Source organism: Hippoglossus hippoglossus, chromosome 3 (assembly GCF_009819705.1).
Source record: "Hippoglossus hippoglossus isolate fHipHip1 chromosome 3, fHipHip1.pri, whole genome shotgun sequence".
NCBI lineage: Eukaryota > Metazoa > Chordata > Actinopteri > Pleuronectiformes > Pleuronectidae > Hippoglossus > Hippoglossus hippoglossus.
In genome coordinates this window covers 11,481,503-11,496,636 of record NC_047153.1, presented here as the reverse complement: position 1 = coordinate 11,496,636, position 15,134 = coordinate 11,481,503, and the positions used below count along the sequence as shown (strand labels likewise).

The following is a 15,134-nucleotide window of genomic DNA, read 5'->3' as shown; positions in this document are numbered from 1 at the left end:
CCACGCTTCCTTTTTTGGACTCAGACTTTATGCGTTAGTAGATAGTTCTGTTCAATGAAAAAACAAGAAGATAAAAAAAATAGAAAACATTTGAAAGGTTAATGTCGAATTTAGCAGGAAACGGCATCATAAGCGAGACACAGGCTCCTGCTCATCGTCCCGTCCCGTGATGCTTAATGCAAATATTTAAATGGGGGTTATGGAAATTCCTGGGATGCACACTGGATTTGTCATTTAAAGCAGGGACGGGAAGATCGTTGTTTACACCACGTCCATTTGTTTCCAGTAAATCTGACTGAGGGAAACAAAAGGAAGAGAAAAACGAACTTTAATTGGAGCACGTTTGTTGGATATACTCGAGCTCAAAAGGCAAACAAACTGATTCTGGATAAGGTAAGCCTGGATAGTTTACAACTTTACAGAGATTAAATCTGGAGCTGGCCGATCAATCACCTGGTCTGTCTTCGTAAAATGAAGGCAAATTTATTAGTTTTGATTTCATGCGCTGCTATTCTCAGATTTTTGGTCTTTCGGATTAATTGCAGAGGTTGTGTCAGGCTTCTTACTGTGATGGTGTTTGGCATTTTCTTGCCATTTTATGAACCAAACACTTAATCAATCAAGCAAATATTGAATCAATTGGCTTAATCTTCACTGAAAACAAGTTCGTTAATAGGTTGTTGGAGCAGATTCCGTGAGCAGCAGGAGCCTCGGATGATCCTTCACAAAAACATGCCATATTGTAAAGTGTGCTCACTTTTGTCTTTAAGGAAAGAACAGAAAGAAAAAAGATAAAGAAACGGAGAAGTGAGTTTCATTTGAGAAAATGTCAGACATCACTCCTCAAGGACATTGTATGTTTACAGTCTGTCATGTACAGAAAAGAAGAGAAAGAGAAAATCACTAAATGTTTCTTAAGATCAGTCAAATGTGACCAAACAATGCTTTATTTTCCATGATGCTTTATTTTCCATGATGCTTTACAACAGAAGTTTGCTTTGCCTTTGTTTTGCATCCTCGTTTGTTGCAGTTTGTACGTTGTAATCTGTCTCGGCAAACAAATTTTTAGTAGCAAAAACAAAATGTGGCAGCAAATACCCGGCTCCGCTTTTATCAATACACACACAGGACCTGACTGTTGACAGGACCCTGTGCAGTGGTTACCGTGGGGGGATGGGTGAGATTTACAGTTTCCTTTACCAGGTAATGTCTCCAGTTGTGAAACAATGTGACAGAAAATCAGTACAGCTGTGATGGCTCAGCAGTGTTCTTTGCCCCTCTACATTCTCCTTCAGGAGCTTAGCCAAAGCCCACCTCAAATGTGCCGTATGTAGCCTGTGGATGACTCATCCTCGGGAGAATGAGCTGTACGGCGCAGGTAGCCTTGCAAATAAACATTTCACCATTCGCAGAGTCCACTGAAGTACTCGGCTGACTTCCAGTCTGAACCCACCGACTGCAAACTCTGACAAACCGCTCCTGTTGTGTTCTGACTGTGAGGCACACGGTGTAAGAGATCCTCCCGTGTTAATGTTATTGAATAAGAAAATTTGTCATCATTGCAGCAATTGCCATGGAGACAGGGTTAAGTCCCAAACCTACTGGTATTATACAGTGCATGAGTGTATGCTCATTACCCTTTACCGCAACTTCCAGGAAACGCTGCACGCCCAGTGGATGGATGACTCCACCTCTTTAGTATGGTTTGGGAATATGCAGACATTCAAATGATCTCTCTTTCCCGGGAGCCCTTCACACCTGCGTGCTCCCAACGCCCGCTGAATACTCACTCGTTCTTCATTCAGCTCGCAGCATCCTGTTGTTCTGTGCTTTGTCTCTGTGCCGTTTGTATTCTGAAGTTTGTCACCATTGGGGAGGATTCTCCACCCGATGATGATGTAGCTTAAGTGACGCTTCCGTGACTGCTACTCTATGTAGAGATTTCTTTGATTTAAATTGGACTCTATTAATCCCTGTGGCAAAATGTGTCCTTTATGTCCTTCTCCGATCCTAACTACCAGTGGCCATAACCTAAGACTGTGTCTTGTCTTTAGGTGAATAATAGGAGTAGAGCTGTGTTTCCTTTTTGGAAGACGGTTCCTAGTTCAGATGCCGGTTTGCCTGGGGTCTTCCCGTGTGGAGTTTACATGTTCTCCCCTGTGTGTTCATGGGTCTTCTCCGGGTACTCCGGATTCTTCCAACAGGCCAAAGGAAAACTCTAAAGGTGTGAATGTGAGTGAGAAAGGTGAAGCTGAACTCCAGATAATCTCCTGAAATTATCCAGAGGTGTGTGTGTGTGATGACGCAAATGTCCAAGTCAGTTGCTCGGGACATTTTCTGACGAGATTCTCCAGAGTTTCTCCTCCCAGCCCCTACTAAAAACTCCTAGTACCCGTACTAAACAAATGTCCGAGTGAGCCCATGTGAGAAGACAGCTCTATATTTGAATTCCATTCAGAATTACCTGTTCTGTTCTTGGACTTTCTGAAGTACCATCAGAGGATATTGCCCTTCAAAAAGCTCAGTTTAACAGCAGAGCCTACTCTTCTTTCTTGGCAAAGCGTCTCATTCTTTCAAATTGAAAGGGTTTTCAAATGTAGCCCCTGAAGGATGTGGCCCCTGAGTCGAGACACAGCTACTGAATGGATCCATGGGGAATATTGGTACGGTATGGCAGCCTTTTATTTCAAATGTAGAACCATTGAGAATGCCTCTTGATAATCAGTTAGCTGACATTTCATGATGCAAGCTGTTTATCAAATTATGCTTTTAAAAATGGACACAAAAGTGTCCATTTTTAAAAGTGAGGAGGACTCGTCCTCGGTGTAAATGGCACTTGTGTCGGCCACTGCAGGACTTTGCCACTTGAACAGAAACAACTGTTTTCGGAGCACTCGCTGAAACAACTATTGCCGTCATTGTTCTTGGTGGGACAGACTCAAACACTTGAGGGAGAGCAGGGATTGCATTTTGGGATCAATACATCAATAGGAAATTAATTTTGAGTCTCTTCTCCAGTCTACACTTAGCTGACAATTTATTGGATATTTCTGGTGAAGTGTGAAAAAAAAAAAGACTGCACTTGTGGTTGAAGGAGAAGTGAAGCAGTTTCTATCATACAGGATGTGATAGTGTGTGTACCTGCATAGTGTTAACATCACATCTTTTCACAGGCTTACCAGAAGGGTCCAACAATAACTTTAGTGGAAATTGTAAAGTTTGTTTGCTCTAATATCTCTTGGTTAAAAAAAAAAACTTGAGTGTTATTGTACATTTTAACACTACTGACATATGTGGAAATGACAATGTGATACAACACTTTATTACATGTCAATATGACAACTCTTCTGAAAGCATCAATAATTTGACAGCTTCTTTTCAGTGTTCGACAACACCTTTGTGTGTTAAAGCTCGGCTTGGTAATCCTGGAAAATCTAGCAAGGGCAAATGCCCCATCTGCCTGATGAAGTGTCCTTGGGCAAGATACTGAACCCCGGGATGCCCCTCATAGAGAAAGTGCTGCCCATAGTGAATGGCAATAACCTGTACTGTAAAAGCACTCTGAGTGGTCATCAAGACTAGAAAAGCTCTATATAAATACAGACCATTTAACTTTAAATGACTCTAATGATAACAGTCATCCACAGTCGTGTAGTTCAACTTTAAGGAATCCGTCAGAAAGCACAAATAACCGCACTTATAATATCTCCTCCCACTATGTGCACGCTTCTCCCTCAACTGCATGTGGGAGCGAGGCATGCTTCACTGCTGACACACAGAGGGGCTTCGCTGCCAGATGACAGGAAACTGCACTTCCAGGCTGACGCGCCAGTTTGATAAGTAAAACACGTGGCTCCAGACTCCAAATGTGGCCCTCAGTCTTTGTCTCTCATGGCACACACACACACACACACACACACACACACTCTCTCACTCTCTTCCATATACTCACTGTACATAGGTCTCTCTCTCTCTCTCTCTCTCTCTCTCTCTCTCTCTCTCTCTCTCTCTCTCTCTCTCTCTCTCTCTCTCTCTCTCTCCAATGATTAAAAAAACATATCCAGCTTATAACTGCAAGTTAGTCAGACACCCACACTCATTTGCAGTGAAAGGCAAATGACCCTGGTGATGAGTCATTGCATTCACTCACAGACTCGCTTTATTCAATACACTGAAATCTCTTAAGGCAAAGTGAGGCAGTGGTTCTCGCCATGGTGCCTCAGGTGTTCCTTGACGTTATTCTCAGATTTAAAGAAGAAGAAGAAGAGGCAAAAATAGCTCAGTGTCACTAAAATCCATTGAAATCAGACCACACTCTTAGTCACACACACATAACAATTAAAAAGAGCTCCCTTCTCCAGTGACCATACTGGGCTTTTACTAATATTTGCAGCCAATCAATAGTTAAGTGTTCCTTAGAAATTAGTTTTTAAGGTGTAAATGTGTAGTTATTATGAAAGGAGTCAATAATAAAGACTGGCAGGAAGTGTAATTGCTCTGTAAGGCAGCTAGAACCCGCTGTGATAATAGTTATGGTGAAAACGGTATTATTCATTATGCATTTTCATAACTTAACTAAAGCAAATGTATTATGTGTCGGATTTATAAATTACAGATTATCTCGGTAAATAATTTATTGGCTTCTGCTGTATTTTAACATGTTTTTTGTTTTTTTTTACATTTTCATTTAGTTAGTTATTAACGATAGGCTGATGTGGAGCTTTGAATCTGTAAAACCATCCAGATTACATCAACCAAAGATTAGAGAAATGTCTGTAAAAGACATAATATACTTTTCTCAAAAAATCATACAAAATATAATAAAATCATTACTAAGACAAACCACGTTTGGGGCAAATACACTGAAATAAACATCTTGAAATAAAATATTAAAATTAGATATGAAACAATTAGATGATTGATTCATTGATTGGCAGATTTTTTCAGATATTAAGTGAATGTCTGCATTTTGAAATTTTGATCAGACAAAAAAAAAACGATCTGAAAACATCAACTTGTCTCTACCGGAAACTGAATGGACATTTCTCATTTCATATAAATTTCACAAATCATTACCTGAGACAGCAATCAATTAAATGAAATGATAATAAAAATAACCATTAGTTGCAAAAAAACATAATAAAAATAAATTACATTTTTTTTTAGTTTTTTTCAGTTTGTAGTTGGATGACGAAAAAAGGAGCCGCACAGTTGTTTGTGATTCAGGTGTGTGTAATTGTGAGTCAGTGTGTGTGGGCAGTAAAACTACTTTCTCCGTATATTTATTCCTTGGCATGCGGAGAAACTTCCAAAGTGATAGTGATTTATTTCACAGACATGTAAAAGATGCAGGTGACAGATGTTTATAGAAATGGAAAAACCGAAAAGGACAAAGATTTCCTGAGGCAACGGTGAAACGTGTCCAGTCTGACCGCAGTTTGTACGAGGGGGAAAGAAAAAAAAACCTGAATGAACCTGAGACTCATTTTTGGGCATTAGGCCTGAGGGCTGCAAGTGTTATCTGGCTGCATCAAGTTTACTTTGTTTAAGAAAAGAAAGAATGGTGGAGGAGTGTATGGGGGAGGGAGTGTAATGGGAGTCTTTAACGGGGAGTAAAAGGGTCTGAAAGGATTTTGATCCAGTGATATTATATATCTGTTCTGGTCAGGGCAGACAAAAGCGCACAGCAAACCACCAGAGAGCAAAGCATGTCATGTGAATAGTATGTCTTCTTTGCAGTGTTGTACATCCAAAGGCTTTGTGCGTCTGAATTTGGCTGGTAGAAGGCACAAAGGAGGCAGTTTGTTCGCCCCTGACAAGTGTGCTTTTATTTGCAGCGGCCCTTTGATGTTTAGAGAAACTTTGGCTGGGGTATCCCTCGCAGACAAATGCACCAGAAATCCCACTCCTTTGTATTATCCTTAACAATCCCCTCACCATTCACGGCAAAGCTTTTATTCCCTTTAAGACCTTTATTTTAAACTTTGTGCCTACTGTCTGTCTGTCAACTGTAATGGAGGAATCTCGTTTGAATATATTGTACCGGGAAGGGGTTCGGGTAGCAAGGGGAAGTGGAGTTTTGGGGCCATGTAGTTCAGATATGAAAAAATATCACCTGACCTAGTGACGAAGTTTGACGTTTTTAGTCGAGAGTTGTAAAAACTACAAAAACGTCTCATTACAAAGTAGCGTTTCTGGAGCTTTTAGACATATTACAAAATTGTAGTGGTTAAAATTTGAATTTTTAAAAGAATAGAGCACCATTTGGGGCTGTATACTCACTTACTTGTTTTGTCTAACGTTCTCATATCTGTAAATTCAATGCCACAGTCAGCAGCTAGCTAACCTAGCTTAGCGGAGTTAAGTTAAAAGTTACAAAATCCACTCACCAGAACATCCAAAGTTATCTAATTGTCACTTTATGTCTTGATGTTAAATTTTTTTATTTTAAACTTTTTACAGTGTATTTTAGGATATTACCTTACTTTCACTTATTGACATTCAGTTTGAATAATATTATGTGAAAACTCCATAACCACATCAATACTGTGGCTGTCCTTAATATTATCATTAGAGAGTTTGAATACTTTTAACCTTAAACTTTAAAGTTTTACTTCCAGAAGAACAATCTGTTTAGGTGCCTGTAGATAAAAACTGACTGATCCATGTTTGATTAGCAAACTATAGACATTAACCATTGTTCCAAATATAGACAACACAACTCTTTCACTCCTGCCTTGTTTAGTCTTAACTTTCAAACTAACCAGTTCAGTCCAAACCACAATAACAGGTGTGAAGGTGCCTCAGACGACTCCTCAGACCAACGACAAGAGAGGTTGTCTCGGTCAGGAAGTGGCTTGAAGGATTGCTTGTGGTCTTCACCTCCAACGACATAATATTTGAAATGAACAAAATGAATCGGCTAATTCATTTTCTCAATTGAGAGGGAAAGACTACAACCCGCTGAATTGACAACACACCAACAATCAACATCAAGTGTAGGCAGACGCAGCCCAGGGGATGCTGACCAGACGTACCGTGCGTATGTCATACAAAAGCCTGTAGTCCTCAAGCTGAATTGCAATGTGAAACCCAAACTAACTGGATCAAATGCAACAAAGACGTGAACCTTGATCCAGGCTTCAAGCTGTGAAACGCCCTAAAATCATCCATTTAACAAGACGAGGTGAGGAGACTTCACGCTCCTGGGAGCTGCCCAGTGAACTGTCACAGTCTTACACTGGTGTTATTGAACAGTTGGGACTTCAGTGACTCTGTCCAACAGCATTTTGACAGTTGCTGTTGAGGCCGAGCACAGTGTTACTTCCCCACACAGTTTTCGTCAGCCAGTCCAGGGATTTGAACTGCCAGCCTCCAAGTCACAATCCTCCGCCTCCTCTGCTGCTACCGCTGTTGATGTCCTTTATATCAGATGACAGTAAAACAGCTCATACACTTGACCTGTTCATTCCTGGGCGCCGACAAGTGCTTAAGCCGATAAAGATTATTTTAATCACATAGGCATTTTATGGGGGTCAGAAAATAGGGCTTTTACATAAAAACATTGATTTAGTTTTAAAGCCTGAGCAGTGCCGATATGAGGTTTCTGGGTTGTGGTCCTTGACTATATTTTAAGTTAACTTACACTGGCTTTGACAGCAAGGTGTTTACAATGGTGGGTGGTGGTGCTACAAATGTACATTGGGACAAAATATTCTGTCCAATTTGAAGATAAGAGGGGAGCCCTTTTTTTTTTACCTGCAAAGTGAAAGGAGCTTGTGATCTTATTGTCCAGTGGAGAAAACCATGACAGGGTTCACCGCCGTCATGTCTGTTTTCAGTCATTTATTTGTTACATTGCAGTGGGAGGCAGTGTTTTAGGCAAATGGGTTTAAACATAGACTGTATATGAAGATGGAAGACATGACAGCTCCCCCACAAGTGGAGCCAAAGCATCTTGATTGCCCACTGGTGGCTGGCTGCAGTATAGGACACAAACCTGGCCTCCTCCATGTTAGTGGATGGAAAATGGGCGAGACTAAAAAGTCAAAGTACACGTAAAATAATTTTTGGTCAGAGACCAAAATTTCTATTATTTTTAGGTAGTTTTTAGGTAGCTGATCGCGATTAGTTGAACATACGGGGCTACATCCCCCAATGGCTACTTCGCAGACATTGGTTAAAATGATGTAACCCGTGCGAGATTACAGCGTTCGTATCCCAGATATTTTGGCTTGCTGCCTGCGTAGTGGGAGGAAGTGGAGACACGACACAGACTTTAAATACAGTCTATGGTTTGATGGTGACTGTATATAAAGATCGACTACGCATCTCCAGCAATACACCTGCTCGACCAATCGTGAGTCAGTCTCAGCTGTCCTTCATATTTTTCACCCCATTTTTATAGCATCAAATAATGAGACACATGATCACCTGAACATACATCAGTGTGATAAGAACTACCTCAAATGACATCTTTCATTTGAGGTTTACCTTGACTTTTTAGTTTAATTCATGTCGCATCCACTAACACAGAGGAGGCAGGGTTTGAAAACTATATTGCAGCCGGCCACAAGGGGGCGATTTACATGCTGCGGCTTCATTTTTGGAAACCGTCATGTCGTCCATCTTTTTATACAGTCTAGTCTATGGTTTGAATATTTATGACCAAAGGCACTGAGCCATCAAACTCTAAATTCAGAAATAAATTCATTTTTATTGTCTCTCCTTTTCCTCGTAGAGTTCAGCAGAGAATCTGGGAAGCAGAGACAATCATGCAATGTGAACATCTCTGCCAGCGTGTGTTACATATATGTGCTGCATTGAAGGTCAGTGCCTCACACTTCTACTGTGCAGTATTTGGCCGATCATGAAGGGGCCACCATTCGCAGAGTTGCCATGCATGCAAAATTTCAGGTCACCACTTCTGGGAACTAATAATGCCTTTGGCTAAGCAACAAGATGCAAATACGTCTATTCAAATTCGCACCACTCCATACACATTTGAGTTCACACAAACACTCACACAACAATCCCATCTCGCTGCACCGCGCTGCACAATTACAGTGCACAGCATTCATTCATGGCGTGAATAAGTCGCTTTCCTGGGGCGATATTTGATCCGAGACCAGTTGGGATCCATATTCCTGTGTTCGAAACATATCCAAGGTATTCTACATAATTAAAATCTCATTTTTTATGTTTACTCACCTTGTTGACCAATGCTGTTTGGCAGCCTCTCAGCCCAGTGGCAGGCCCAGATTACCTGTCTCACCCAGGCAATCATAAAGCTAATGGCAGACAGGCAGCATCCGCCACTCCGGGCTGTCAGGAGGTTAGTCAAAGTTAGGAGATCAATGCACTTACATGTCACACCCAGAGCTCTAGATTTCTCCCCTCAGGCACTAAAAGACAGTGTTTACATAGTGGCTGGGTGTTTAACTGGTGAAAGATGGCCGGGAGAGGACGGATCACACTGTACGCGGAAAAGACAGATAGAAACCCCTCAATATCACGCCAGCACATTGGCTTCAATTTCAGCCCCTGCTCTAAGCCACCGGGGCCGCCCAGATATCATCCATCCCGACACTGTCCGTCACTCTATACATAGAACGGCAAAATTAGCACAAATGCAGCACTCGCCATCATCGTGAAGTATGGCGGCGCCGGGCGATTATTTACGGGGCTGCATTACTTTCTGAAGACCTGAGCTCTGAGTCACCGGCCGAACCTGATAATTAATTCCACACTCCGCAGAAATATTATGAAGCCGTTCGACAGAATGACAGATGGACAGCATGAAGCACGTTGTCAACAGGGTAACTGGATTAAGCTGTTGTGACTCCTTCATTAGATTTTTTTAAAGAAATTATGTTTTTCTGTCAGTGAATCAAGACTTTGCAGAGGAGGCCGTTTCTCTTTTTCTTCTTTTTTTTCTACGATCTACACTTAGGAGAGACAAGAGGTGCAGTAGATTGATTTGCTGCTGTGTAATCAGAGTATTTGTTGTTTTCTGTCTGCTCTTTTGTTTGTCCCAGAGCTCAACTTCCTGTAGATACAAGAGGTATGAGAGGGGGAAGATACACTGGGATCTGACAGTAAGAGATAACCTGCCATCAGTGGGCCTTCTATTTTTAACAGCAGGTGCTAGTAGCACATGACGTGGGGCTCTTGTTATCAATATTTATGGAACAAAGATTAAGACAGAGTAATGATACACACCGCCCCGACTGGATCCATCCTCGCCTAATAGTTGTCATTACGGCGAGGGGGAGGAAAGTGCTGATAGACTCAAAATTTTAGGCTGGCTCTCTGCATTTTAGTAATGATTCCAGAGACCAGGCAGGGCACAAATGTGATTAGCAGATGTAAACATGGAGCTATGGTGGCTGCAGCGTAGAAATGGCTTTTTAGTGAGTGATTTTGTGCAGTTGTCATTTGAAAGGATGGAGTCTGGATTAATTTTCAGACTCGGGAGAGGTTGGATAAAATCACACAGGATCTTAAAGGCAGGTTGCGAACATGGAAGTAACGACGAAGAGCTTTCTCTTACGTCACACTTCTACTTTGCTGTGCTTACTGATCATCAATATCTATATCAATCCCAGTCTCTTTTCACAGGCCACATAGATCTTCAGTCGTGCACTTTCCTCTCCGACTTTGCCCCGCAGTGCAACCCCGTCGGCGTCACACTCCCCGTGCCAAAATACAGTCCACTCAACACGAAAAAAGTTCTGAGAGTATACGCTCAACAAGAGGTGAAGTATCTTGGCACACCACAGAGCAAAATGCCATGCAATCATATGCAGCCCAGGGGATGTAGTGATTGATCTGTGACCTCGGGAGTCAGCCATAAGATATTGTGGTGGAGAGTGCGGGGGAGGGCATGGATAGTGGAAAAGGGACGAGCATGAGTCAGTAACAGAGTCTGCGAAAAGCTGTGGGAGCAGAGGAAGTGTTAACAACATCACAAGTAGGAGCAAGTCAAGTAACCACGTCAGGAGGCAGAAAGGACCGAGAGTAGGACGATGGTAGGAGTCCGAGAGGTGATGGGGACACGCACATCCTGAGCGTTTAATCGTGTGAGGCAAATGAAGTGGGACTGTTCATCCACGGCATGCTGTGTAGCCCAGCTGATACGTGTTACCTCTCTCTCTACGTCACGCCGTTTTTTATTAGTATAGCCTGTACTGAGTGGCAACCGTGTGAAAAGCCTACATTTAGAAGAGGAGGGATTTCAAGGATAATAAGCCATGTGTGACTCTCTCCGGCTCAGCAGCACTTGTTGACTGTATGGTACATGGGAAAGTGCATCTTTTTCTGGCAAGTGATAACCATATGATAAATACACGCTTCTAATTTTATCTGATTATGCCATCTTGTGTCTTTACGGCAGAAATGTGTCGACGCAGACTGCAAAGAAATGAAGTTTTTCTTGCCACTGCCTCTACAGGCATAAGATGACAGAGTACATGCGTAGTCAGACCAAATTAGAACCAACTTAATTTGCCAAGGAAAGACTTTTGAATGTGTTGGAAGTTTTGCCACAATATTGATGAGTGACACTGACAACAACTTGAATCTTCTCCCTCTGATGGAGTTTTTTTTTTTTTTTTTGTCTTTAATTACACAAGTGCATCCATCAGTGTATGTATGGTGACAAAGGGAGTGTTTTCACGCGTGATTCACATATACAGAGGCAGGAGGCAAACTGTGCCTCATGCAGAGCAGTGGGGTCTGAATGCCAGAGTTGCCCAAAACACTTCCACGAGCAGCTTTTTTGTGTTTGCCAGAGAAAGTCCAAGGATTTGTCAGCTATTGTCTCCTTGCAGACGCACGCCTCCAGGTTCCAATAACGCGCCTGCCCACGCAGCGTGATTTCCATAAACTATGACCAAAAAGTCATTTATACCACGAGAATGACACTCGGTTGTTTTTTTTCCCTTGTCCCTCCTCTCAAACACTCGAGAAAGTTTTTGGGGATGCTGGCAAAGAGTCAGGCAAATATCACCTATTACTCATGTTACTTAGTACATTTGGGGCTTCACTTGCAAGCACAGCGCTTCGTCACTGCATAACAATCAGATGGCTGAGTGTTGGCAGAGCAACTGATGGAATTTTACTGAAAACAGATTTCGCCTTTGAACTTCCAGATATTCTTGTTCGAAAAAAAGTATATACAGTCCCTGGCTCTGCTGCTGCTCGCTGTGTGATTGCGGCTCTGGAGGACGTGGATTAACTTTTTTCTGTGTGATTTCGGCTGTGTCTGTTTTTTGGTGGGGAAAGAACGCAACACTTTAACAGAATTTGACTACGTAAGTATACATGTGTATGTATATGTGGTGCAGCCAATTCAAACAAAAGGGCGCATGGGGGGGGGGGGGGGGGGTTGCTGGAGGGTGGGGGGTCATTTTTGAGCAGCAACAAGTTCCTGGAGAACTTGACAGGCGAACACAGGGGCGCTGTTATAATGTGCTATTTGTCTGGGTAAAAAAGGGCGACCCGGGCTGTGCATTGCGCGCGTAATATGGAGGCATCTAAATGACCAGCTGTGCGAATGCGTAATAGGCCTATATGGCCCTTCGCCAAAGAGGGAGTCGGGTTTTTTCTGCACAAACACGTGAATACGGATCAGTCTCAGAAGTTTGTATGTCTCTTGTCGTTGTTGCTCGGTGCCGATTTAAAGCTCTGAGCCGCTGAGCGCAGCCATCAGTCGCGGGGACTCGCGTATCCCCGCAAACTTGGACTTGCCGTCGCTTATTTCAATCACGTAAGACCCCTAATGGCGTTGTCCGGGCGAGGGTGTTACGTATATGTGTTGAAGCTCTTTTCTGACAACGCAGCCTTGTTGATATTTGTCTCCTTACTGTAGAGCCGCCGAGGTGTTGCCTTGCACTGAGCAGAGTTTTAAGCACGGCCGATATTGCAAAGGGTTATTAGATTCATAAGTCAGGCGAAGTGGTGGGCGATCTACTGAGCACAGCAGAAGTTCTCATATGATGACTTCAAACAAGACACATTACCTACCAGCATCTGTTGGAGTGAGTGGATATTAAGACACTTGTATCTCCAGGACAGCGCAGGGGGAAAATGGTAAGTAAGCAATGGGAACACACGGCGTATTTAAAAAAGAAAGCGGGGTGATGATTATGCCGGTAAATAGTCGTGGATGCTGTTTAGTCTGGCAACGCATTGCTGGAAGGGTTGGACTCAGTGGCTACTTGAGAAAGTCAGTGATCGAGACCCGTGTCTGGTTGAGGCTGATGTTGACAAGGCTGGTGTGAGGGGGGAAAACGATTGTGAGGCATTTCTGGGCTGAGGATATGCCGGTACAGTGAGAGAGAGGTAAGGAAATATTACATTGTGTCTGTGCGCAATGTGTGGATACTGGGAATGGAGGCTATAGGAGGGCTGTGCGTGTGTGTAAGCAGTGATGGCTTTATATTTTATGCATGTATGTATGTATGTTCTTTATTTTGTACAGAGAAAAAAAGCAACATGTGCCACTCTGCCGTGACACTTGCCGTATACGCGTGGCAATGTAAGGAACAATGGGGATCGGTGTGTTCTCCAGCGGTGCCGGGTTGTAATTTGGCACCGACTATACGCTGGATTGAGCCGGCGTTTGGTGATATAGGTGCTGTTATCTGGAAGGAAATGTCCGACTAACATGTGATCAAATATTAACAGGACTCGGTTTGGCAAGGGGGCGAATAATACACGTGACGAGACGCGGGGAATCGGCAGCACAATCACAAAGTGGGCACTCAAACAAAAGTAGGCTATATAGATATTTTCGTGGCCCCCTCTTTTTTGAGTTCCCCCGGCTGCATGTGTGTGTGATGCTTTCAGCACGTTGGACAGAGGCACCGGAGTCGTGCGTGGACTAAAAAAACACCGAGTGGACGCCAACTCTCTTCCTCGCTCCTTTTTTTCCTTCCCAGTCCCCCAGTTTGACTTAAAGAAAAAGCCTTGGGATTGTTTTTGTTTTCAACTTTTGGTAAGCTTATTCTAAAGGAAGCCTGTGGTGGGAAATAAAAGTGGGTTTTTTTTTTCAAAGAGAGAATAATACAAAATAGAAAAAGCAAAGACATTAGGAGCTTGTTTAGGTTTTTTTTTTTTTTGTAAAAAGCAGTGCCAAAGTTTAAATGTGAGGTCTGGTGCTGTTTGCGCGCGGCACATCCTCGGTGCACTAACCTATAAGCCCCCCCACACTGCGTTAAACTTTTGGACATGCAAGTCTTGGCCGCGGAGATCTAACCACGCTGCGTAGTGGTTGTCAGCGCTTGTGAAGGTAAGAGCACAATCCCATTGTTTCCATGTCATTCTTTTTGGTTCCTGTCGTCTTTTTTTATCCGCTGGGGGCTTTTTTTTCTCCCCTTTTTTTCTTTCTGGCTCCTCTCGCAAAAAATCAACTTATTAGAACCACAGCAGGCAGCGTGCATGCAGCCTCCTCGCCCCGGCACAGCGTCAAAACGTGGGGCACCGGTGAGCGAAATAACCGGAATGAAACCCGATCCAGGTGATCCCGTAGATATTTTGTATTCCTTGTTTTCTAAAAAATGGATTAATAACCTAGATTCATTTGAAAAATAAATATGGATGCGTGACACATTCATTCATTCATTCAGGGTTTGTGAGAAACTGGGACTCGTGTTTTTCGTGCTTGGGATTTATTTTGCGTTTCCCTTTTTTTTCTGTTTCTTTCTGGAGTTTCCGAACAGTGTCTGCTGCAATATAATTTGCGTAATCGTTGCGTTGTGCCTAATCATGCTCGCAATATGGGACTTAAAGACGCTGCAGTGATCCTTCCACGCGTGCACGAACTGGACTAAACTGGTGCTTCTATCCATCTATCTATCTATCTATCTATCTATCTATCTATCTTTCTATCTATCTATCTATCTATCTATCTATCTTTCCATCTATCCATCGTTATTTTTCCATCTTTCCTGTGCTGTATGTTTCATGTTCTGTCTTCATATCAAACCCTCTTGATTTTTGTTTTATTTTTTTAGGTATCGACCAAAAATAGCCCTATACATACTCTTTACCTCTCTCTCTCTCTCCCTCTCCCTCTCTCTCTCCCTCTCTCCCTCTCTCCATCGCCCCCCCACCTCCCGTCATCGCCATCA

At 42.8% G+C, this 15,134-nt stretch overlaps 1 protein-coding gene across 10 annotated transcripts in view; it reads left to right on the top strand.

Moving 5' to 3' along the window:
- The first annotated feature begins 253 nt into the window (after positions 1–253).
- Positions 254–15,134, top strand: part of bdnf (brain-derived neurotrophic factor) — a 28,422-nt gene continuing 13,541 nt past the window's right edge. Inside the window, exons 1-2 of one of the 10 annotated variants that reach the window (XM_034580547.1) lie at positions 319–393; positions 8,741–8,828. In XM_034580547.1, the coding sequence (XP_034436438.1) occupies positions 8,775–8,828 (54 nt within the window). In that variant the 5' untranslated portion in view covers positions 319–393; positions 8,741–8,774. Of the gene's footprint in view, positions 394–8,740; positions 8,829–12,124; positions 12,315–12,634; positions 12,770–12,794; positions 13,093–13,164; positions 13,345–13,403; positions 13,423–13,519; positions 14,000–14,046; positions 14,294–14,499; positions 14,522–15,134 lie in introns of those variants that run through there. The other 9 variants (XM_034580662.1, XM_034580609.1, XM_034580618.1 and 6 more) reach the window with 9 other exon arrangements.